Source organism: Polypterus senegalus, chromosome 3 (assembly GCF_016835505.1).
Source record: "Polypterus senegalus isolate Bchr_013 chromosome 3, ASM1683550v1, whole genome shotgun sequence".
In the NCBI taxonomy this organism is placed as follows: domain Eukaryota; kingdom Metazoa; phylum Chordata; class Cladistia; order Polypteriformes; family Polypteridae; genus Polypterus; species Polypterus senegalus.
In genome coordinates, this window is record NC_053156.1 from 210,144,153 (window position 1) to 210,167,271 (window position 23,119).

The 23,119-nt window shown below is 35.2% G+C and overlaps 1 protein-coding gene across 1 annotated transcript; it reads right to left on the minus strand.

The window, feature by feature from the left end:
- Positions 1–3,958: 3,958 nt before the first annotated feature.
- Positions 3,959–7,923, minus strand: hey2 (hes-related family bHLH transcription factor with YRPW motif 2). Its single transcript, XM_039748400.1, has 5 exons — positions 7,642–7,923; positions 6,723–6,801; positions 6,521–6,604; positions 6,185–6,266; positions 3,959–5,653 (listed from the first exon to the last, which is right to left on the minus strand). Exons 1-5 carry the CDS (start codon positions 7,722–7,724, stop codon positions 4,977–4,979), a joined length of 1,005 nt encoding a protein of 334 aa, XP_039604334.1. The 5' UTR covers positions 7,725–7,923; the 3' UTR covers positions 3,959–4,976.
- Positions 7,924–23,119: the final 15,196 nt, after the last annotated feature.

The window sequence follows — 23,119 nt, forward strand, 5'->3', positions numbered from 1 at the left end:
TAAATTGAATGGTAGAATATTCTCATTAGTGCTTGACCCTGCTTTTCAAATTTTCTCCTTCCAGTTTAGCACCCCAGGAAGCTGAAATCTATCCATACAGTCATGAACAAAAGATGACTTAACATTGGAATTGATGCCAGACTATAGCAAGGAATTTTATACTACTTTTGAATCAAATATTATCTTACTAGCATGTATTTCGACTGTAGGAGGGAACTAGAGTCCACAGAAGAAAGCTTTCTGAACAAGGCAGAACATGCCAAATCTACAAAATGCATTCCAATTGAAGAACTAAACTGAGGTTTGAGTGCAGTAAAGTGTCAAAGCTGCCCCAGTCTACTACTATGCCACTGTAAAATATAATTAAGTAAACAAAAATCTTACCTACCTGGCCATTCACAATGTTGAAGAAAAGCAAACACAGTTCCAAAAACAAACCCAAATAATCTGTAGGCTCTTTTAAAACTGAGACTTTGATCTTTCAAATAATTTCTCACGCAAAAACAATGTTAACTCTGAGAAAATAAAATTTTGTAGGTCTGGCATAATTAGGGTTACAGATGCAGATACAGCATGAATACGTAAAAAAAAAAGAATAGCTGGTGACATGGAGAGTCACGCTGTACTTTTAAGATGAACTTTAATGACCAAAATAGCGTGACTATGATGATGCTTCCCTCTGGTGCATATGCCATCACAATTTTCTGCCTACTTCCTAATCATTCAGGCTTTTCTTTGTATACCATGTCACCAATAAGACTTGACGCTTCGTCCAGCAAATCAACACACTGCAGCATTACTTCTCCCTTGAAGCCTTGAGCGTACATTTCAGGAGTAAAATGGAACAAACAATGATACTCTCAGCAGGCAGATTAAGGAAATGTCATGCTTGTCATTACTTTTTTGAGGCCGTGTCTTCCAAGAACATTGGATCTATAGGTTATGGGAAGACTTGGTATAAAACTGATAAAGCAATGACTTGTTTTAAAGTAGCATTTTTTGTTTTCATATACATTTTACTTTGTGACCATCTTTACTCTAAGGTAAGTGCATATCCAAAATCTACATAGCATAACATTCAAGGCACATTTAAGTTCAAAGAGGCTATAGATTAACATGACAGTGCTAGGCACAAGGCAGGAGGAAGCTGTCCTGCACAAGGCACCTGTCTTGTCTATCACTGAGCCCAATCACCAATGAATGGAAACAATTTGGAGTTGCCAGTTATTCTAAAATTTTGTCTTTAGGCGGAAACTGGAACTGCTGGAGAAAGGTCCACACAGAGAGATGATGTAAACTCCACATATACAATGACAGGACACTAGATCCTTCATGGAGCAGTTCTAACAACCATGTCGCCATTTCAGTACAACTATATGCATATATTGTAGGTAGTCATGATTATACACTTGTTGGAAGGATTACATCGCAGTTCCAGGGTGCAGGGTGTAATTGCCAACTCACTGTCTTTATGAAGCGCAAATACCATCCTCTTGGAATTACAGCTTCATCCCATAACTCAAAGTCATGAACGTCTGCTTAACTGATGACTCTAAATTAGCCTGCTGTGAGGAGAGTGTGTATTGTGACAGACTGGAGTTAGATGCATGGGTGGTTCATGCCTTGAACACTGTGCTACATGGATAACACCTATCATGGCTGAAAATGGGTTCAGAAAATAGATAGAATAGAAGAACTACAAGCCCATTAATTCTATCAGCATTCACTGTATTTTCTTAACCACTCTGAGCTATTTTGGTTTTCCACCAAAATTAAGATTTTTATGAATTAATGAATATGGGATTAAAATTTTCCACAGGCAGATTAAAACATGCCCTTTGCACTTAAGGCAATTTAAACAACCAAATATTAACAACTATAACTTCTCAGCTGCAAAGATTCTAACAAACATTTCGGCAGTTAAACACTGGAGCACACAATGTTCTTATCATAAGATATTTATATGATACCATATCATATTTGCTTATTCATACAATACCAGTGCTGATTTTTATATTACACTTTTTCAATGTGGACTGGCATAGATTTGTAACACTTTCTAAGAAAATAATCAAATGCTACGCACAAAGGAATATACCACTTTGTAACTCAGTACTACTGGAACCACTAAATTAGAGAGATGCCTACACTTTACAGACTGTTGTAATACAGTGCTGGTGCGTTTTTCTTTTGGTGAAAATATACTAACAGAAAAATTCAGAAAGCTATCCCGTGCAACAGTTTAAGAACGAACCAAATAAGTGGCAGTAAAGATTGTATTTTATCTTGCTACTTAAGTTAAGCACTTTCATTAAATCTATTCTTGAAGTATGACAGCTTAGCAGCTCTGCGGCTACTGATCACGAGTACTTTTGTTTTATGATGGCTACATCAAAGAAATTGCTGTGGCGTGAGAACCAGCCAGTACAGACCAGATAACCCGAGGATTTATAGTCCAGGCCTGTTCCCATGTTTGTCAGTGGGCAGCAGGCACAGTGTGTCGTAATCCCTATTCTCTTGGTAATGATGATACTTTTACTCTTTAGAAATGTAATGACCTAACTGTGATTTACTAAAGTAAATCTTTTTACCAGATCTACAGATAAAGCAAGTGAATTAGTAGCAGACAGAGCCCCATCTTGACTGGAGTGATAGGAGCTGTGCTGCTGCTTTTTCCTTGTGTCGTACACAAGATGTTTTTAGGATTTTACCACTCCCCCCACAACCTCTTGCAGTCTTCCTTTGATCAAACCTGCCTGTCAATAACAGTCAGCTTGCGAATCTAGAGAAATAAGCCCTTAAAGCAAATTTTTAAGCTTTTTTTTTAAACATGTAAAGTTATTTTAAGATATTACATAGTTTTCTACAGCATGTAAGACAGTTTTACTTTTTCTTATTTATAAGAATGGATGGTTAATTTATCTCAATGCTTCACAGTCCTGGGCTAAAATCCAGTGGACAAGGCAGCATGATTTCTTGTGCTTATTAACATTATGATAAACCTTTTGACAGAAAGTGCCACTTAATAGGCAAAAAGAGAAACATACCATGCACTGTAAAATATGAATTTGCTTAAGAGGTTCTTTAAGGTTAGGATAGTTAGGGTCTCATTGCAATGAATTCATTGATATTTTTAAAATATAATTGAAAAAATAGCATGTAATATGTCGTTTTATATAATTTATTAAAAAATGAAGGTGCATGCAGGGTGGATCTAGAGTCTTAGGTTCAAATTCTGCATAAGCACAGCTTGTGTGAAATTTGAATATGTTAGTTTTCTTCTCATGTCCAAAATATTCAGATTGATTAATTTTGTGTATGCAGAGTCCAGGATTGGTTGCTGCCTTTTGTCCAGTGCTGCTCCAACAGGCTCTGGTTACTGGCTACAGTGACTATGAACTAGATTAAGGTGGCTGGACAACTGATGGAGAGTAAAATTCAAGGTAAAGGTATTTAATATTTTAACTAAAGCATTTCAATGTCTGTTTTTGCTAAAACACAAAAAAACACCCATTCATTTTGTAACCTGAATATCATGTTCAGGGTCTTCAGTCATCACTAACTGCTCAGCAGCAACACGCACAAACCAGGAATCGGCAAGAGTTAGATGCCATTCCATCACAGACCACACACATATTCACTGATTGGCCTGGTACCATATTCTTAAAAAATGCAGGTCCATGAGGAAACCCACACAAACCAATGATGAGTAAGCATATAACACAAAATACAACCTGGGTCCACCAGCTCCAGGGTGGCAGTGCTGCCTGATTGAACACGGAGCCACCCTACAACAGGCCATGTAAAGAATAAACATCTATGAAATCTCTAGGGGTAACCATACATACTTTCCACTCTTAGTACACTGAAGCTTTTCAATTATTTATAGCATTTCTCAAATGTTAAATGAAATTTTCCAATTAATGAAAGAAGGAAAAACACGTTTCTGTACTCCCAATGTGTCTTTTTTGTTTTATGAACTGAAATTCAGACTTTTTTGCATAGAAAAAGGGTTACACCGCAGAGCAACGGGTAAAGAAAACAAAGCAATAAAATGTACATTTTTTTTAACAAGAAATTATTTAAGATTCCTTTTATCGTCTTTTCTTACAAAGAAATTCTAAATCTGGCTTTATCGGTTCAACGCTCTCTCCACACAGCAGAGAAATAAGTGCATCAATAATAAAAGCAATATTCTATTTTTGATATATTTTTTCTTCTCTAACCTTTGTTTTCCCTCTAATTGCACATTTACAAGTTACTTAACTGACACACTTTGCACAAAGTCAGGAATGCGAAAAACTAATTATCTTAAAAAGTAAAACATTATTTTTGGTTTAGTATGAAACACTACCATTTTTCTGATTTCACAAACACATACAGATTAAGAATTGGGTTCTTTGATTACTAAAAGAGGTGTCCAGGCTACTGTGACTTTTTTAAGCTTGTGGCATGGATGAACAATTTTGCCAAAGAAAAGTTCGGAGATCGTTGCAATGGTTTCTTTGCAAAATAAAAAGGCACACAAACAGTTCTTGCTGTAGTGGTTTGCAGTTAATTTAATTAAAAAAATAATTTTCCTTATAGCATTTTCTATTAAAAAATAACATTTACTTGCAAGTGTCTGAAAGTCCCAGCACCACTAATCCAAAAAGTTCTGATGTTGCAAATTAGACTCATAGGCACTTCTCCTGTTAAAAACTTAAGAGGTAATTGCAACTTTTAGAAAAAATGGGCAATTTATTTCCTGAAAATAAGTTTATTTTTCTTTTTCTTCTCATCAGAATTCTCAAACTTTAATCCAAAATATTAAAGGCACTGGAAGTGGTATCTAGGACATTATTTTTGACTGCATTTCTCTGTTGTGCTAAAGGAAGACAGTCTCCTGTTAAATGAGCTGACCTATAGCAATGAACTGTGTATTAGTTCAAGTTTCCACTGTGCAGTTAAGGCTTTGTAAAATATACATAAAAATGTTAAAATGCTCCAACTTCTGTTCCCCAAGGCCGATATGGCTTACCGCTTCCATTGCTGCCATTATTTTGCTGTGAGTTTGAAACAGATGACACTGAAAGTGAAGGACTGACAGTCACAGTGGTGGCTGATGCTGCAGCAGCATTAGGAGCCAACACAGGAAATGCTCCTGAAAATGACAAAGGAAAACTCTGGGCCGCAGCGGATGCCGCAGCAGCGGCTGCAGCATGTACAGTGGCCGACAGTGAAAGGAGGGAGGTAGAAAGTGGAGGGATGCAAGGTGCAACGCTTCCAGCAGAGGGCGCTCTGAGCGCAGAGTCAGTGTGGGCAAAGGTAGCTGTGAGTAATGCTGAGCCATGAGGAGGAACTTCTGTGAGGCGACTGCTGCTGCTTTCTGTTGAAGGGAGTCCATTCTGCTGTAGAAGTGCAGTGGGGAGGTGATGAAAAGCAGCAGTCCAGTGGTGAGGGTGTAGAGGATGATGGTGATGAGCCATTGATGTCATTGCTGCAGCTTCTCGCTGAGAGGCACAGGTACTCAGGTGGGAAACCAGACGAACTCTTAAAGGATCAGATGTGTCCAGCCCTTCTACAGAGCTTAGATACCGGGCAACCTCAGTGAGGCACTCTCGAAAGCCAATGCTCATGAAATCCATAGCCAAGGAGTGGGCATCAAAGTATCCTGCAGGCATTCAATATCATAAAATTAAAAATGGTTCAGAATAAATTAAGCATACATTCAGAAAAGATATGTACAAACAAGAAAGTATTTGCTTCACAGAGATGAGATATAAATACACATCTGCATTGTTGATGGGTGGTAATTTAGCACAAAGTCACCTAACTTCATGTTGATTTTGGGATTTCTTAATGCTGCTGCAGCCTATGCTTTACACTTCCTCACCCAAAGTCAACAGATTCATTTAAGTGTTTGTATTTGTTTGGCCTCCCTTCACACACTTACGCCTTCCTGGGGAGCCCCAAACAAGTCAGCTACCAGGCTGTCTGTCAATGAACCCTTTTTTACTCCCACAGAGTTATGAAAGCAAACACAAGCCCAGGGTCAAGTGCTTCTTTTGTCCCAGCAGTGCTTTCCCACGAGTTCAATCCTGCCATTAGCATTGATTTCCACTCCTTTAATCTTGTCAAAGGGCTGTTTGCTCAGATTTCACTCCAAAAAAAAAAAAAACAACCCAGTCAATTAAAACCTTACCTTTACCTCCTGTTGCCTGAAGCATCTTCAGATGATCCACTGTCATTTGTAAGATTTCCGCTTTTTCTAATTTGGCAGATCCCTGGAGATAAAATAATAAATAAAGAGAAAAAGTGAAACATGACTTAAGGAAATCTTTGGTAAAGATATGCTACAACTGTTGTTTTATAGTTTTTCATACTGAATAGTAATAAGTTTGCTCTTTAAATAATAAAGATAAACGGTATAACATATTTTTATGAACATTCAATATTAATGTCAACGTTATAGTACGTGAATTAGCTCATAATATAAAAATGAGTAGAAAAACATAAATATATTATAAAAACCACTAACCTGCTTTTCAAAGGCAGTAGGAACCAGTCGACGCAACTCTGATAAGCTGTTATTAATACGATCTCTTCTCCTTTTTTCAATAATCTACAATATTTCAAAGTCATTTTCAGTCTATAATTGTTTTGGCTACATTTTTACAAACAAACAAACAAAAAGCTTCTTAACAAGTTCTATTAGTTAAAAATGAACTAAAATGGCGTACCCCTCTACGTTTTTTTCTTGCCATCACCTGGGACGTGGTTGTCGGAGAGTTAGATCTCATCAAAGAGCTGTTGCTTTGTCTATAAAATAAATAAAAAATTGTAAGCAATTAAATGTAATATTTCTGAAACTTTAAAATAAAACGAAATAAATGCAAGAAGCCTAAGTGTACACAAAAGTTGTAAATAAATTGTTAGGATATAATAATGAATATATCTTCTTCAGAAAAAAGGAAAGAAACAAAATGATCAGCATCCCTTTTTCCCCCATCTCTATAGAGTAAAGTATATTATGAAAATATTTTCAAACTTTCAGGTTTTGTTTAACATTATTTAACATTTAACCTTGAATTTGACTTGGAAAGTTAAATAGACATACTATCTATTTTAAAAAAATAAACAAAAAAATAAATATATCAAAGCAAATTAACAGGATAATGCGTAATGTTAGGAAAGTGCAAGTGTGACATATCAGCACTGTCTCACGGTTTGTTAACTCACAAACAGTAGTGTATTTATTTCAAGACCAAAGTATAAGCAGAGCGCAAATTCAAAAAAGTGCATAATAGCTTCTAATGTTCTGACTAACTAAAGCGATTAATAACCACTAATGTCAGGCTAATATTGTTGCAGTCTGTGATCGATAATGTTTTGTGGGCAGCTTTCTAATTTTCGGAGTCTATGAACTGTACAATTAATGTGCATGTCTTTGAGCCGGGTGATCTGTGCTGGAGAGTCCGAGTGACAGCCACATGCTCTGTTGAGTGCGCAGATTCTCTCACTTCAGACCTCTGGAGTTTACGACTTGATGATGATTGTTCACACCACAACCGCGTCTTGCCATGTGCACAGTGTTGCCTTTACATCCCTAAAAAGATAATTACTTTCACAGAATAATAACGTGCGTATTTCAACACTCACCCCGAGTAATTATTTTCACTTCCTACATCTATAGTTTCATCCATATCGCTGTCTGAGGTAGTATCTTCACATGGCCTCTTCATCGTTGAAAATCGTGCAAACAGGATTCAGTATATATATACTGTATATGTATATATATATAATATGTATGTATGCGTATATAAAAAGATCCAATAAATTAGAGGCCCGGAGCTATGGCGCGGGTTGGTAAGCTCACAGAAGTTCCCAGCAGACTTGACAAATCTTTGTGAACTTGTTTCTCACGCAGCAGTCGAGCCTCAAACCGGCTATGCCCTCCCCTACCCGTTGAGTGGACGCCCACAAAAAGCGAGTCCACCTCTCAAAGAAGATAAAATTGCCTTTAGATTCGGCGCTGTTCACATCAATCTTCGTGTGCGATTGGCTGGGATCTGTTTTAAGTGCGCCTGCCAAACACTCGTGGGTCTCCCAAAGCGTGGGAAACCTCCGGACTGCGCGCAAGTTCTTAAAGGGCTAGGGGCTCGTTTACGATCGATCAATCGCACTCTTGTCACATTTTACTGCAGCATAAATCGCCCGCTGTCCCGGAGCAAAAGCACTTTGAAACGCCCGAAATATACACACGTCCAGCTCACTGGCCTTAGATCTTTGGGATGTTCAGGATGAACAGTCTTTTTGTGTTTACTGGTTACCGAAAAAAGTCAATCACCTAATATGAAACCAGATCTTCGAATGAATGAGAGCGTAAAGCGCTAATATCTGTCAAGTAGCCTATCTTGTGTTCCTAAGACGACTTTTCATTCTCAGAAATTCAAAGTATATACAGTTTATCCTTTAGAAGTGTTATTTCATATATTATGTACATAGATAGATAGATAGATAGATAGATAGATAGATAGATAGATAGATAGATAGATAGATAGATAGATAAAAATATAAATCATGAGCATTAATGTTTAAACTATTTTAACACGGCATGCATTAACAGCTAATATTTTTTAAATATCATTTACATAAAAAGTAAATTATATTAATGCAATTATGCATTAAAATGTATCAGTGTAATTGTAGTCATAGCAGACTTCGTTATAGCAGTATTAACAATCGCAGAATGTAAGAAGTATTTCTGTACTTATTGTGCATTTCTTATTTTAATCACAAATAAATATTACATTAAACATTACACAAAGCACAGAATTTGATAAATCGGGGTTGATGATTTGTAGTATGGCCTCCATCGTACTCGAAAAGTGCACCCCAAAAAACTCTAAACAAAACTAAAAAAATAGTTTTTAAATTACATTTTTAAATATGCAAATACAAGTTAAGACTTCTACTTAAACTTGAGATTACACCAAGGCTTAGCAAAATAATATTTTCATTGATTCGTTAATTCATGTTCAAAGTCAGCATGCTTTAATACAGTGTGGCTGGTAGAACCCTATTCTATTGATATGATCAAATACAGTAATCATTAATAGTTCCTTTTCTAAACCCTCCATTTCATAATCTTCTGCTTGTCAAGTTTACGATTTCGAAGACCCGATGCCTATAACTGGACTTAACACTGGAGCGGGTGGCACACTTGCAACACCCAATACAGAACACAATATAAGGAGAAGGGCAGAAATCAGCTTAAATCGGGACATCACTCTTGTCTCTGCCCGTTTCGCATTTACTTAGACCGGTCCATTTTCCTATCATCTAACATCAGATGTTGAAAACTCGAGTTAACAGGAGTAAGATAACTAAGATAATACGAGGAGAACGTGTAAATCTCACACAGAAAGTGAACAGGCTGCAACCTGAACATCGTCATCATCTATAAAATGAATTGAATTCATTTTCCGGAATACCTTTTGACTAAACTTATTTTTATTATTATGTTAGACACATTAATTACTGTGTTATCCTTTGTTATATATATATATATATATATATATATATATATATATATATATATATATATATATATATATATATATATATATATATATATATATATAATAACATAATGGCTTTGACGTGTACATATGAATATTATAAAAAAATTAACTCATATAAATATTATTTACCAAACTTATGCTTGTGCACAGCCCCGGCATAGAAATGCTGGAATTATCAGTATGCTTGTTTCTAATGCAGTCATTATTATTATCATTGTCTGGCAGCACTAGTAATAAATCTTAAAATAAACGTGTATAAAAATCACAAAAAGAAGAAAAAATAATAATGTATGCAATTAATTATATCAGTAAATAATATGAAAACGAAAAGTTATTACAACGAATTGTATTAATGAATGAATAGCTCCTTGTGTTACTTTTTTTAGCTATAACTTCAATATACGAAGCTTTGTTGTTCCTTTGAATTAGTGTAGCGCCTTTTGGTACATGCTTTTAAAATCGAAAATGAAGGGTTCAAATTTATCTTTGCTCTTTCTTATTTTGTTTATGTATATGCACTTAATGGTGCTATATTGCAACTAAAGGTCAATGGACTAAATAAACGCAGCTATCGTTCCCTAACGCCGTTTTCTGATAATTATACACAAACGTAATTTTTACAAGTGTTTGCACTTTTAGTTTTATTCCGTTCGTTCTGACTTTATTCGAACGTCTTTAGGCTTGACAGGTAGGCTCAGTCAGACACGCATGCACGCACGCGCGCGCGCAACGAGTGCGCACGCAGCCGAAAGCGCTCGTGACAACTGTCTCGAGGACAAAGTGTGTCCGGGCGCAGGCCGCTGTCCCGAACAGGTGCAGGAGCGTGAATGCTAGCGCAAAGAACCGCCCGCAGGTATTGGCCTCGGCGTCGCTGTTTAACTGGACCTCCGTCAGTCATAAGCAGCTAAATTTGCAAATAAAAGTGGTTTTGTCTCGGCTGCGCCAGAGGGTAGGACAAGCCTGTGTGAACCGAAATCTGACACCTTTTATCGTTACCTGCCTTGTAATTTAAACGGTCCGAAAAGTAGGAATTTCACACGAGCACTCCACAATCGGCCCCTGAATACATTTTCTGCTTCTCGTCTTTAATTACTGGAAAAGGCAATTTAAGCCTCAGCAACTTGGGCAAGCCGCATTATTCTCTTTTTAATAAACATTCTGTGGTGTCGCAACGGTATATAAGTATACAGTTCGTTCTTCATAAGCTAAGCACCAATACAAAGAAGATTCTGTGCCATTTGTTTTCTCAGTGTGTTGATGCAGTGTAATGGAAAAAAAGCGCCGTGCAGTATAATTGAAGGAAGGAATTGATTTTAGATTTTAGTTCGTGAAAAAGGAACGAGAAACGTGTACACAAGTAGATACTGCGCCATGTAGCACTTTCTTTCTTTCTTTCTTTCTTTCTTTCATGTATTTTATTTTCTAACCTAATTTCAAATTTCCAGGGCTTTAAGTTCAATGCTAACCACACACACTGGCTCCTGTTAAATAATACAGTTTCCATAGGTGTGCTTAGCATATGTTAGGCACAATAAATATACTGCATCCTGCACTTTTAAAGGTAATAGTTCTTTAATGGCATTTTTTTGTTCTTGCAAGGGTTATTTGGTTCCTCCTAGAACTATTGCTTGACAAGGAACCATTTCATTCAGTCAAGGGTTTTTGGACTACAAAGTTGGTTCTTTGTGCTTTGAGAAACTTTCTAATATGTAGAAAAAAATGAAATATTTAATGTATGGTAGGCTACCTAGCAGGACACTAACAGATTAAGAAAACCTGGACATAGCCTATATTATTGTGAGTTGCAAGAGCTCTTTTAAAATCATGACCCACTGCTATATATGGTTATTTACTGTATGGAGCCTGTTACAGATGTAGATATTTTTTTTTGGAATCCCCATGTAGGTGGTTCTTTTAGGAACTTAAGACTGGTCCCCAGTGATATCCTTCTGAAGAACCAATTTAATTTTAAGACTGCAAGATTATACACAGGTATCATTCTAAGATTAAATATTTAGTAACCTGCCACAATAAATGAAGATGGTAATACTAGTAAGTTAAACCATCCATCCATCCATTTTCTAACCCGCTGAATCCGAACACAGGGTCACGGGGCTCTGCTGGAGCCAAGTTTAACCAACTGACAAATATTCTTTAATTCTGATTGATTTGATTCCATTACTATATATTTTTTTACTGCACTGGAGTATCATTCTTGGCTACTTTACTTACCATATACTGTAAGTTATTTATAACGAGGCTTGTTGTGCCTCCTTGTAATGCTTATGCCTTCATTTACTTCTTTATGCAAATTTGCCTAGTCTCCCTTTGTTAGCATGGACTTCCACTTGACAGTATAGCTTATGCGACCGTTCAAAAATCTGGCTAGCAAATGTAAATTGCAGTTGCATGCTTGTATGGTGCTGATTATTCCCTTCGACAGACTAGCATCTCATACACGGCAAGTTTTGCACTTGTCACTGGGAAAGGGTTTGTTTAACCTAAAATGGGTATTAATGTAAGGTTTAGTAAAATCTGAAATATGAAAAAATGTATGACAATCTTTGTTTTTAGAATGACTTTCAGAAGAAAACAAAAGGCTGTAACTCTGAAAGTTTATTTTTCTTTCCTGTGTCCTACCTGACTACTTTTTTTTGCAGAAATATAAATCTCAGTTCAAGTGTGACTTCATAATATGTTTAACAAAACACTAGCATTCCTAAAAAATCTGTTGGTTTGTAGATGCCATTCTTTTAGTAATCAAGTATATTACTATTGTTATTATTATTAGTGCCAATAGTACTGCAGGCTTCACCACCTTGACACAATGCTGACTTTTGTCATTTTCTTGGTTTGTCCCCTGTAACAAATAGAACTGCTTCTAGTGTTGCTTTCCACAAATGTCATGAATGATTAACATGAACTCTGAATGTTTGACACTAGGCAAATTAGTCAAGAAGAAAAACACAACAAACTTGCTAATAAAAGCAAAAGAAAAAACACATAGATGTAGAAAGCTGCATGTAAAGAAGCATGTCAAAGTGAAGTCATAGAAGCCTGTCAGGGTGCTGGTCACTATGCCTTTCTACATGAGGTCTGTTTGTTTTCATGGGGTGTTTGTTGTGTTTTCCTGGGAATTTTGTAAATGTGAAAGGACACCTAAAGGTTTCACAGTCCATTACCCCTAGTATGACCTTTGAAATATACCCGGGCTTTAGAAAATGGGGGTTGGGAGCCTATGACAACTGTCATCCACATGGAACAGAAATTACCCAAGAAAAACAAACGTGGTTCCCATGGGATGACAAATCCACCAAACAATGGATCAGACCTTTCATGTTGTGATGACAAATGCATTAGAGCTCATCTTGATGAGTTTTGTGTTTAGTTTTTCACAAATTTATCTATCCTGGTAGCAGAAGATCTGCCCAGGAGAGCCTGAATAAGTTGCTGAGTTATAGACTTTGTAGTGAAGGATTCTGCCCGCATCAGTAACTGCAAAGTTCTCTGTAGTCGTAAGTGATGCTACTGCTGTGGCCAAAAAGAAAGGCTTTTCTTTCTGAGATGCCTTTGATTTCACCTTTGACTGGAATTGTGGATGAAAATGTACTTTAATAACATGTTTTATATTTGAAATAATTTATTTGAACAATTTTTATTTATCAAGCAATTTTTATTTTACATAAATACCTCTATAATGAGAACCATGTCAAAAGACTATTATGAATACAACATAAAGCAACATTTCATTATAAAAAGAATTAGTGAATGCTGCATCAGCATGTCTCTGCAAAAGGAAAAATATAAGGGTCATTCTCACTCTAAAAAAATGAAAAGAAGGCAAAATTTCAGCTGTTTAGTTTTTATCAGGTGTGCCCCTGATGAAAGCTGCACACATTTTAATGAAGTACATTATATAACAATTAAAATGACAGTAAACCATTGAAACAGTAAATGAACTTGAAAGTGAATTGCCATTGATTTAAAACACAAATGTAAAATGGTTAATAGTATGGTCAGGATATAATGTAAATCAATTTTAAAAATCCTTACCCGTAAGTGCAATTATCTCAGGCTACTATTGGTAGTACTATGCTTAAAAAGTAAAATGAAAGTGTACTTCTGGTTTCAGACAAATATATTGTTTTGTAATATATTAATGGAAATATGAAATTAAGTTAATAATTAGTTAATATTTAGGTTATATTGTTAATGTTTAGTTTATGATGATTATTTTTGTGAATGTTTCTTGTTATTTTTATGTAGTTTATTCCCAAGGTTTGTAGATGAAACATGTAATTGGTAATTTTTTTAACCAAAGCTTTTGATCTATCTATCTATCTATCTATCTATCTATCTATCTATCTATCTATCTATCTATCTATCTAAAACATTAGAATACATTTTCTATGCTTAAGTCTTTCACTAGTTTTTCTAAAAGTACTAATTATCTATGCAATGACAACATCCCTTTCTCATTTTGTAAACTTATTTTCTTTGGCCTACTTTTTAAACATCTGCTTTGATTCTAATGTTCTAAATTTACAAATTATCAAATACAGGGCAGACAAATGAAAAAAGTAGCCTTGCAGCCTATTACATTCTCAGATATTGAAAATATAAAAAGTATGGTCATATTTATTTCTATGGATATAATTCTTCTAAACATGATTTGTTGTTACAGTTAGAAAGAGGTTTGGAATAAAAAAATTATTGGTCTTTAAAATAATTTTGATTGGAATTATATCCCCATTCATCAAAATAAAAAGTAGAAAACTTTAATACAAATAAAGAGTAATTGTAATTAAGGAAAAGATTAGTTATACAAAATGCCAAACCATATTTTCATCATGTGAGTTTCAGGATTTTTTGAGGAATGGACAGCTGAAGATGTATCACTATTTGTAGCTGTTTTACATAGATTTGTACTTCTACATTCCACAATACTAATTTAAGATCTCTCAATATTTTTTTATTTTCTGCAGATGTACTCTAGTTATGTGGTAGTTATGTGGTAGTCGGTTAGCAAAGGTTAGAATGGTCCTCCTCAAATTGTGTAATAATAGCCAACATTAGTTTAACTGAGGGTCTTGAAGATGCCCTAACTTGTGTCAGCGAACCCAGTTTATGCAGAAATTATTCACTATTCTAGGAATAAGGGATTATATATTACACATAGTTTGTAAGCCCAAGAGGATGCTTAACTAGAAAAAGGTATAATGGACCTTTTTAAATAAGTACACATTTAAATTCTAATTATAATAATTATTGATTAATAACATGCCTTTTCAAAGTCTGTTTATTTTTTTTTATTTTGAGCCAAAAGTTATAATCTGACCTAGCATCATTTCTAACTTTTCACATGCTTTGAAAATGGATGAATTTATAGGTTGTAAGAGGATTTGGCTTTGGTGGTCTATGGAATTTCCTTAGCATTCTCATATTTTTGCCTCAAGTTTTAAACCCCACCTATATATGGAGAAAATCAACGTTATTTGGAGAACATATTATTTTTAACAAATATTTCATATTTTTTAATTTACAGTGCAATTACACATTCTCTAAACTAAATTTGAGATTCATTTTACATGACATAATTTTATATAATTAGAGCATCTTTTTTATATGTGGTCACATTATAATATCTACCATGTCCCTTTTAACATTATTTGAATTATTAATAAATTGCCTTTTTTTTTGAAAATGCTCATTTTCATAGAGACCTAAAGTGTTCTAAATCTGCGCTGATTTAGAGTGTTAGTAACACTGTATCAGTGCCAACATTATGTTTACAAAAATGTTTTATAAACAATGAGAGCAGCTTAAAAATCAATTACTATTTTCTTATCAGCTCACATTTTCTATATCTGTCTTCTTATCTTGCTTGCTTGAGGTGATTATGCAACAATGTCCTTTTTTTTTAATATCTTGCCCTCATTGGAAGTCTAACATTAACGTGCAGTATATATAATTCAGTATGTAAACAGTGAAGCCACTGAAATATTATATGAGAGAAAGTTATGCCAAAACTTAAAGTCTACTGCATGCAAGAGAAGGAGCACAGTGCACTTTTAAAGTAAGTTATGTAAGATGAATGTTGATACCTGATTTTGAATGGGTTTTTATGGACATACGTTAACTATGTCAAAATATACTATTATGTTTTTGTATAAGTAATAAAGGTAAAATGATTGGATATCACTACAATAACCTAGAGATCACATTTGTGAACTTACCCAATTAAAGGACTTTTTATACCTTTTACTTAAGACTATTTTACAACCCAACCCTTTTAAGCTTGTATTTATAATTTATGAGATGGAATCATCAAGACATTGGGGAAACAGACCTTTACGGATATTAAAATATAGATATTCCACTTTCAGCAAAAACAGTAACGAGCCCCATTAAGATCTTGTTGCATAAAATTAGGGCTCAATGTCAGAAAGGCCATGTGCTTGAGGAAGGAAGAGTGTTAGCATTTAGAAAAATAAAAGTATACTTTTCAAAACTTTTTTTTTAAGATAAAATGTGTAAAAATTAGAGAAGAAAAGACTTCGGCACAATAACTTTTCTTTTGAATTTTTTTTATCCTATTATAATTCTACAGGTATTCAAATATTCAAGCAAGCCAAACAAATTTAATAAATGATTAATTCAGTTTCTTTGGTTATACTAATTATATTTTTAGGTGAACATATTATGTAAGTAATCATGTAATTATTGAGAGAGAGAGATGTCGACCTTACTTTGCTTATGCCAGTGATATGCCCCAAAGAATAAACATTTACTCTTAAAGTGCTGCCCAATGGTTAGTACTACCCAGTTGTGCTTTCTGTGGAGTTTGCATATTTTCCCTGTGTCTATATGGGTTTCACTCTTAGTATTTTAATATTCCTCAACATCCTGAAAGATGTGCATGTTAGATATTGGCTCTATGCACACAGAAGACCCCCATGATTGTCTAATACTATGTCCAGGATTCATTGCTAGCTTGTGGCCAATGATACCAAGATAGGTTACATTCCTCTGTAACCCTGAATTGGATTAACTGTTTGTGTTTATAAATGTCATTTATATTCTTATACATTTGGGACGTGCTTCTACCTAGGCAGTTTACTTGTTAATGGCACATTACAAGTGCTTATATGACTTTTTTACATTTGAAGAACATCTAGGTAAAAGTGACTTTTTAGGGCCATACAAGGAGCCAGGAATTGAACAGTAATATTGTGGTTTACAGTCTAGTCCTGTAGACACTACATCACACTTTCTGACAGAATTTTTTTTTCTAGTCAGTTACTAGTTACTAATTATTTATTATTTATTTTTATGAAGAGTGGTAATTTGCTTATTTGTAATCCGTGGTGTTTACTTCTTTTTCACATATACCATGTTATTCTCTATTTATTGAGTTATTTAATGGTCCTTTACAAGGAATAGCTATGTTCACATTCAGGTCCATATCACTCAATATTTGGGCTTTTCCAACCACAGTGTTTTCAGAATGTTTTTAGACCCCTTCACCTTGTTTACATTATGCTATCTTACAGCCTTTTGCTAAAATCATTTAAATTTATTTTTCTCCACATCAAACAACAATCAATATGATAGAAAGAAAAAAGAAAACAAACTTTTAAAAACTTTTCACAAATTTATTACAAATAAAAAAATGAAATATCTCACTGACACAGGTATTCAGACCTTTTACTATGACAAGCCACCTGGCTAAACTATGCAATCATGGGAAAGGGGCCATGGTAAAAGGGAAGTGACAAAGAACCCAATTGCCACTCTGCCTGAGCTCCCAAGAACCTGAGTGGGGAAAACTTCCAGAACGACAACCATTACTGAGTGGTGGGCTGAAGCCTCTCTTCATTAAAAACAAGTGGAAGCCTGCCTGGAGTTTTCAAAAACACACCTAATGGACTCTAAGACTACGAGAAACAAAATTCTTTGGTCTGATAAAACCAAGATTAGCATCATGTCTGAGGAAAAGCAGATATTGTTCATCACCTGTGCAATACCAATCCAACAGAGAAGCATGGTGGCGGCAGCATCATGTTGTGGGGCTGTTTTTCATTGCTAGGGACTTGTTGAATAGAATTTTTTGAGGGAAAGCTGAACAAATCAAAGCACAAAGATATCCTTAATAAAAACGTACTACAGAGTGCTCTGGACTTTGGATTGACCCAAAGGTTCACCTTCCAATAGGTCAATGACCCTAAGGACAAAGCAAAGAGAACACAGGAATTGTTTAGAGACAATTCTGAGGATGTCCTAGAGTGGGCAAGGTATAGTCCGGACTTGAACCCAATCAAACATCTCTAGAGACACATGAAAATAACTGTTCACAAATGGTCTCTCTCCAGCCTGACAGAGCTTAAGAGGATCTGTACAGAGGAATGCCTGAAAATCTCCAAATCCATGTGCGTGAAGCATGTCATGTCATATTCAAGAATATTCCAAGCAAAAAGGGCTACACCTAAGTACTGAGTAAATAGTCTGAATAATTGTGTCAATGTGATATTTCCATTTTTTTATTTTAGTAAAAAATTTAACAATTCTGTTTTTGGTTTTCTTTTGATGGCAGGCAAAAATGAATAACGCTAAAACTAAAGCAAAAGCTAAAGGCTGTAGCATAGCTGTAGCATAGCAGAATATGAAAAAAGTGAAATGGTCAAAATACTTTTTGAATACACTGTAACTGAAGAGTTAGTCCTGAAGGTCACTTGCTTAGCATGTGCACATTTAACTGATGATTTTGCTAGTGGCAACAGCTTGAAATAAAAATAGCTAAATAAGTTATAAATTAGCACTTACTATATATATCAGGGATCTTTAAGTTCAGTCTTGAAGGGTTGCTGTGCCCGCAGATTTTTTTTTCTAATTTTGTAAAATATGCAAAATGCAAAATCATTAATTCTATAATATTAAATAAATAAAACAGTTATGCTTTAATTGGAAGTTCTAAAGAAGGTGTTATTGATCTTTCTCCCTACACATTTAAGTTAACTCATTTCACAATACAATAAACAAAAACAATAATAACAATGGCCTTATAAACAGCAGCAGTCGGAGCTGTGGTTTGTAAAGAGTAACCTCACTCCTGCACTGTCTCTCCTGGTGTTTCTGGTTGGCTCTCACACGGTGATTGAGTTACACAGCAGTGAAGGGAGCTGTGGGAAAGAACCATCACTCTGGCAGCAGGCCTGGGAGATAGTGCTTCTCCCTACCAGAGGCAAAGGAAATAACATGGTTTTTGTGCATGACACAATGACCCTTCTCTATCATCCCCCACCCCCTTTCACATGCACACCTCTAAAACAGATTACAGCTAGAGGCACTGACTGGATGAGCTATTTCAGCAGCCACTGCTATCCAATTAATGCCAAAGCTGAAGCCAGTACTTAAGCTTTAAAATCAAATGTATTTTTCTAAGTTTATATTATAAAAATGTTCTGTTTGTCATAACATGAGCTTGCTTTGTATTCCTTTTAGGTAAACAGTTATTGTGACTTGAACAGATGAGGAAAGGCTATACATTTTTTTTAAATCTCTCGAATGTAGGTATTTCATAACTGCATTATTCAACGGTGATACAAATTGGAAATGCAATAAACAAAAAGATTGCCACAGCCAACCAGTAATTTCAATTTCTAAATCTGAACTTCGCCGTCATTTTAAACTCTGTCCATTGTTGAATTTGTTTTCTGAAGGTCTATTGTTATCCCTGCCTGATGGATTTTGGCACATGTACATATAATTATCTTGTCTTGAACTGAGTTTTGAAGACTGAAATGATCAACTGAAAGTAAAATACCCACTCTATATATCCAGTTTTAGATTTTTGATAATACATCTTATTTACTGCCCTTTAAAACCACAGTGTGTATTTTGGCATTTTCCTTGGCCTGAAGACAGATTTCCTTAGTTGAAATATGAATAAAACAACTGCCTTTTATGTGAATCAGGGAAAAAAATACATTTGATATACATTTCAGTCTGTCAGCTTTCCATGTAATTTTCTCAATTTGTCAGTGTGAATACTGGCACTTATCAGATCCATTTTCTTGGTCTTTGTTTTGTTGATGAAAATACTACAGAAGCATGCACAATTACTGTGTATATAGTACACATGTAAAACTAGAAAAACTCTTGTACTGTTATACGGCTGATTAACTCTCACAGTACATTACTGATGAATGCTAATATCATTCAAAAATAAAATCTCAACATATAAACGCTTTTGTTAGCAAAAATAAAAGTTCATATTTGCAGCATTTTATGAACAGTATTTAATTTATATTTAATGTAGTTATAGTAACAGTAAAGTTGGCTCATGTACCCATAGTCACACTCACATATGCATATAAATATTTAAAATCAGTGCCACTGTCTGGTGGGGAGTTCTCTGCCAATTGTCTTCCCTGAGGCTCTCTAATTACCACTGAAGTGTTGCAGTTATGGTGAGAACAGTTGTCCTTTGTGTATTTGGAGTCCTGCAGTCAAACAGCAGCACGTGTCTTTATCACTGTGTGACCTTTAAAGATTTTTCTGCTGACATGCACATATAAATAACCTACTAGACTGTGGGAAAATGAACTGAAAAATACAAATTTGTGCAAGTGTCAGTGACAACATTAGTTAAACAGTTGTGTCATTAGAAGATCCATTAGAAGTTTCATATGTGTGGGCATGGACATATAATATAAACTGCACCTCCTTGTAACTCCAAGTGTTGTCTCCCTAAATACAGTAATTTTTCAAAAGAAAACCAATAGGTAGTTGATCAGTGTATGAAAAAGAAGAATGTGTATTAGTATATTATATATACTGTATTTTAATGCAAAAGTAAGTTTAGAAAAAAACTGATATAAGCAGCTGGGTTGAATAGTTAATAATATATCTACTGAAAGTACTCTTACTTGCATTATCCAAAAAAGAGATACAACACATTACTAAATACATTATTGCAGTAATCATTAAAGAGAACCATAATTCACAATAATTAAAGTACATATAGTATATGTGTAAAAATGATTTTTTTACATTCAAGCTTAAATGTCTTATAATTTATAATTAAAATTAATCTATATTGAATCACCATTTTTCTCCTTTTGATTAGGACTAAAATTATAAAAATATACCTTTCTTTTAGTGTACATTTTTTATTTTTTTAATCTATGCAATAATGCACACTACTATATGAGAACCCGCAGCAAACCAAAGCACACAATCTTACAGAAAACTTTTATGTCCAGATATGCTGGGTATTTTATTCCTGCAACTACTTTTATAAAAGTTCGTACTTTTCTACCAGTTGATTGTATTGGGTTGTAAAGGAAAGTAAAAGCTTAACTAGCAAGAGAAAAGTACAATAGTAATTTCTAGGTAATAGGGTGTAATCTTTCTCATTGCAAGTATTCAACCTACAGTGGCCTCCTTGGTGGAGTTCTACCTTCTTCCACCGCCATAAATAAACTGCCTTTCCTTACTTCTGGCCCTCTTTTATACCCCTCTGGGACCAGATGACAAAAAAGGGCAGTTCTGTTGTCTTTCCCTCAAAATCTTTGTTTGGACTTTTTCTCTGTGACATTTACTTGGATTCAGTTCAGTTTATTTTACATTAACTAAAGACTTAGAGCAGAAATACAGTCATCACCTCTGTTACCTTGTTGAAAAGAGCAGAACTTGAGATTCCAGTGACTTTCCTGGTATTCTCAGTTTGGAGGTGGAGCAGAAATATTACAAAAACTGTGTTTAATTTAACAAACACAAAAGTGAAGCAATCTTAAAACAAATCCTTCCTGTCTTACTGGACTTGTAAAAAGTCTAGATCGGGCAGTTTCAGGTGAAGAAACTACTAATTATTTTCATCTCATGCCCCTCTCTCTTACTATTTGTCTTTTTGTAATACATACAAAACCCTTTCACATTCCTCCCACCAGTGAATCTCTTCCCATACTCACATCCCAACTTTACACTTAATGAGTCCTATGCTGCTAATAGCTGGAAATAGAGGTATCAGGAGCAAAGATCAAGACCAAAAGTTCAAATGGTAAGACACCAAAACCCAAAATGCTAAACAGAGATAGAAGCCTAAGAAACAACTAATACATTCATTACCAGAGAAAAAAATTGGAGTTTTAAATTGCATTAATTTTTGGCAGTATATCTGCAGTTCCTGGTAGAGATTAGAAGAAAGTGGTGACTTTTTATCCTGTTGCCAAAGTGATATATCTGTTAGTTTCCAAGACAAAGGAACAACAAAAACTCAGAAAATGACAACACATTTTCAAATAAGAAATGGTCACTGAAACAGTACCAAATGTTTTGTAACAATGTCAAATACGTCTTGGGCATAAAATCTAATGTTTAGTACAGATTCCCACGCTAGGCAGAAAAAAGCAAAAAAAATCATGAAGGGAAAGTCACAAAAATGAATTATGAAATGTCATACAACAGGTGTCACTCTTGGGTGAGCCCTTAAGTCATTTTTCTTCTTTTCATTTTTAGTGTCTGGTGTCTTCGCACACAGTACAAGCTAGTGTGTGCTGTACACACGTCCCTATTCATATATTTTAAAAGGGCTACATGGTCTAAATCAGAGACTGTGTCTTGGGGTCTGTGAAAATACAGGCCTCTGGTCAGTTGACACTGGTTTCTCTCTCTCTTTTCAACTAAAAGTTTATGCACACCTAAAACCTAAGAGGTTGTCTGCTTTCTAGCACCCTACAGGAAAAATGGGATAATTTCCTCTTATTGTAATTTGTATAAAACAGGGAACACCAATACTGCCAAAAACATTTTGCCCACTCAAATCTTTAATTCATTTATTATATGAAAAATTAAAGGCAATGTCACACTTGCGTGCATGGGAAGCAGTTAAAGGGCCTGAATGAGGGTAATTCCACGCCAGACCAGGGGGTGGCAGAGTATACGACCCTTTCTCTCTTTCCACTGCAAACCGATTACGGGAAATTCTGCCTGGTTCTGAGGACACCACTTCCTTTTCTGGCCCTGATGATGTCACTTCTGGTCCCGGTCCTATTGACATCACTTCCTGTCCTTTTCTTTAAAACCGCCATCTTTGCTTCATCAAGACAGTTCTGTTCTGGACTCAAATCAGTACTCAGTTGTACACAAAACTTAACTCTTTTGCAGCACCAGGAAACAATATACAGGTGGCTGCCCTAACTCTTTTTGTGGCTCACTTGTCACTTCATCCAAAATTAGAATCCTCAGTATCAGAAAAATATTCAAAAACCAAACTATCTTGAACAAAAGATGGCAACTCAAAATAAGGGAGATGCAGAAAGATAGACAAGGGGAGCTAAAGAACACTGCTACTGGAGCAAATGGCACAGCAATGAGGCTGAGGCACCAGGAAATCCAAAATAGCTCTCAGGAGTAGAACAAAGTGGGTACTGCCCATTTTGCTAGGCTTTTAGTAGCATACATCTATCCATCCATCCATTATCCAACCCGCTATATCCTAACTACAGGGTCACGGGGGTCTGCTAGAGCCAATCCCAGCCAACACAGGGCAC

Bases quoted from the DNA above. Each gene is read 5' to 3' on its own strand.
- hey2 (XM_039748400.1), bottom strand. From the start codon at position 7,724: ATGAAGAGGCCATGTGAAGATACTACCTCAGACAGCGATATGGATGAA. The intron at 6,267-6,520 runs GTTAGTGGTTTT...TTTTATCTCCAG, and splicing joins CTACTGCCTTTGAAAAGCAG to GGATCTGCCAAATTAGAAAA. The intron at 5,654-6,184 runs GTAAGGTTTTAA...GAATGCCTGCAG, and splicing joins TCAGGCAACAGGAGGTAAAG to GATACTTTGATGCCCACTCC.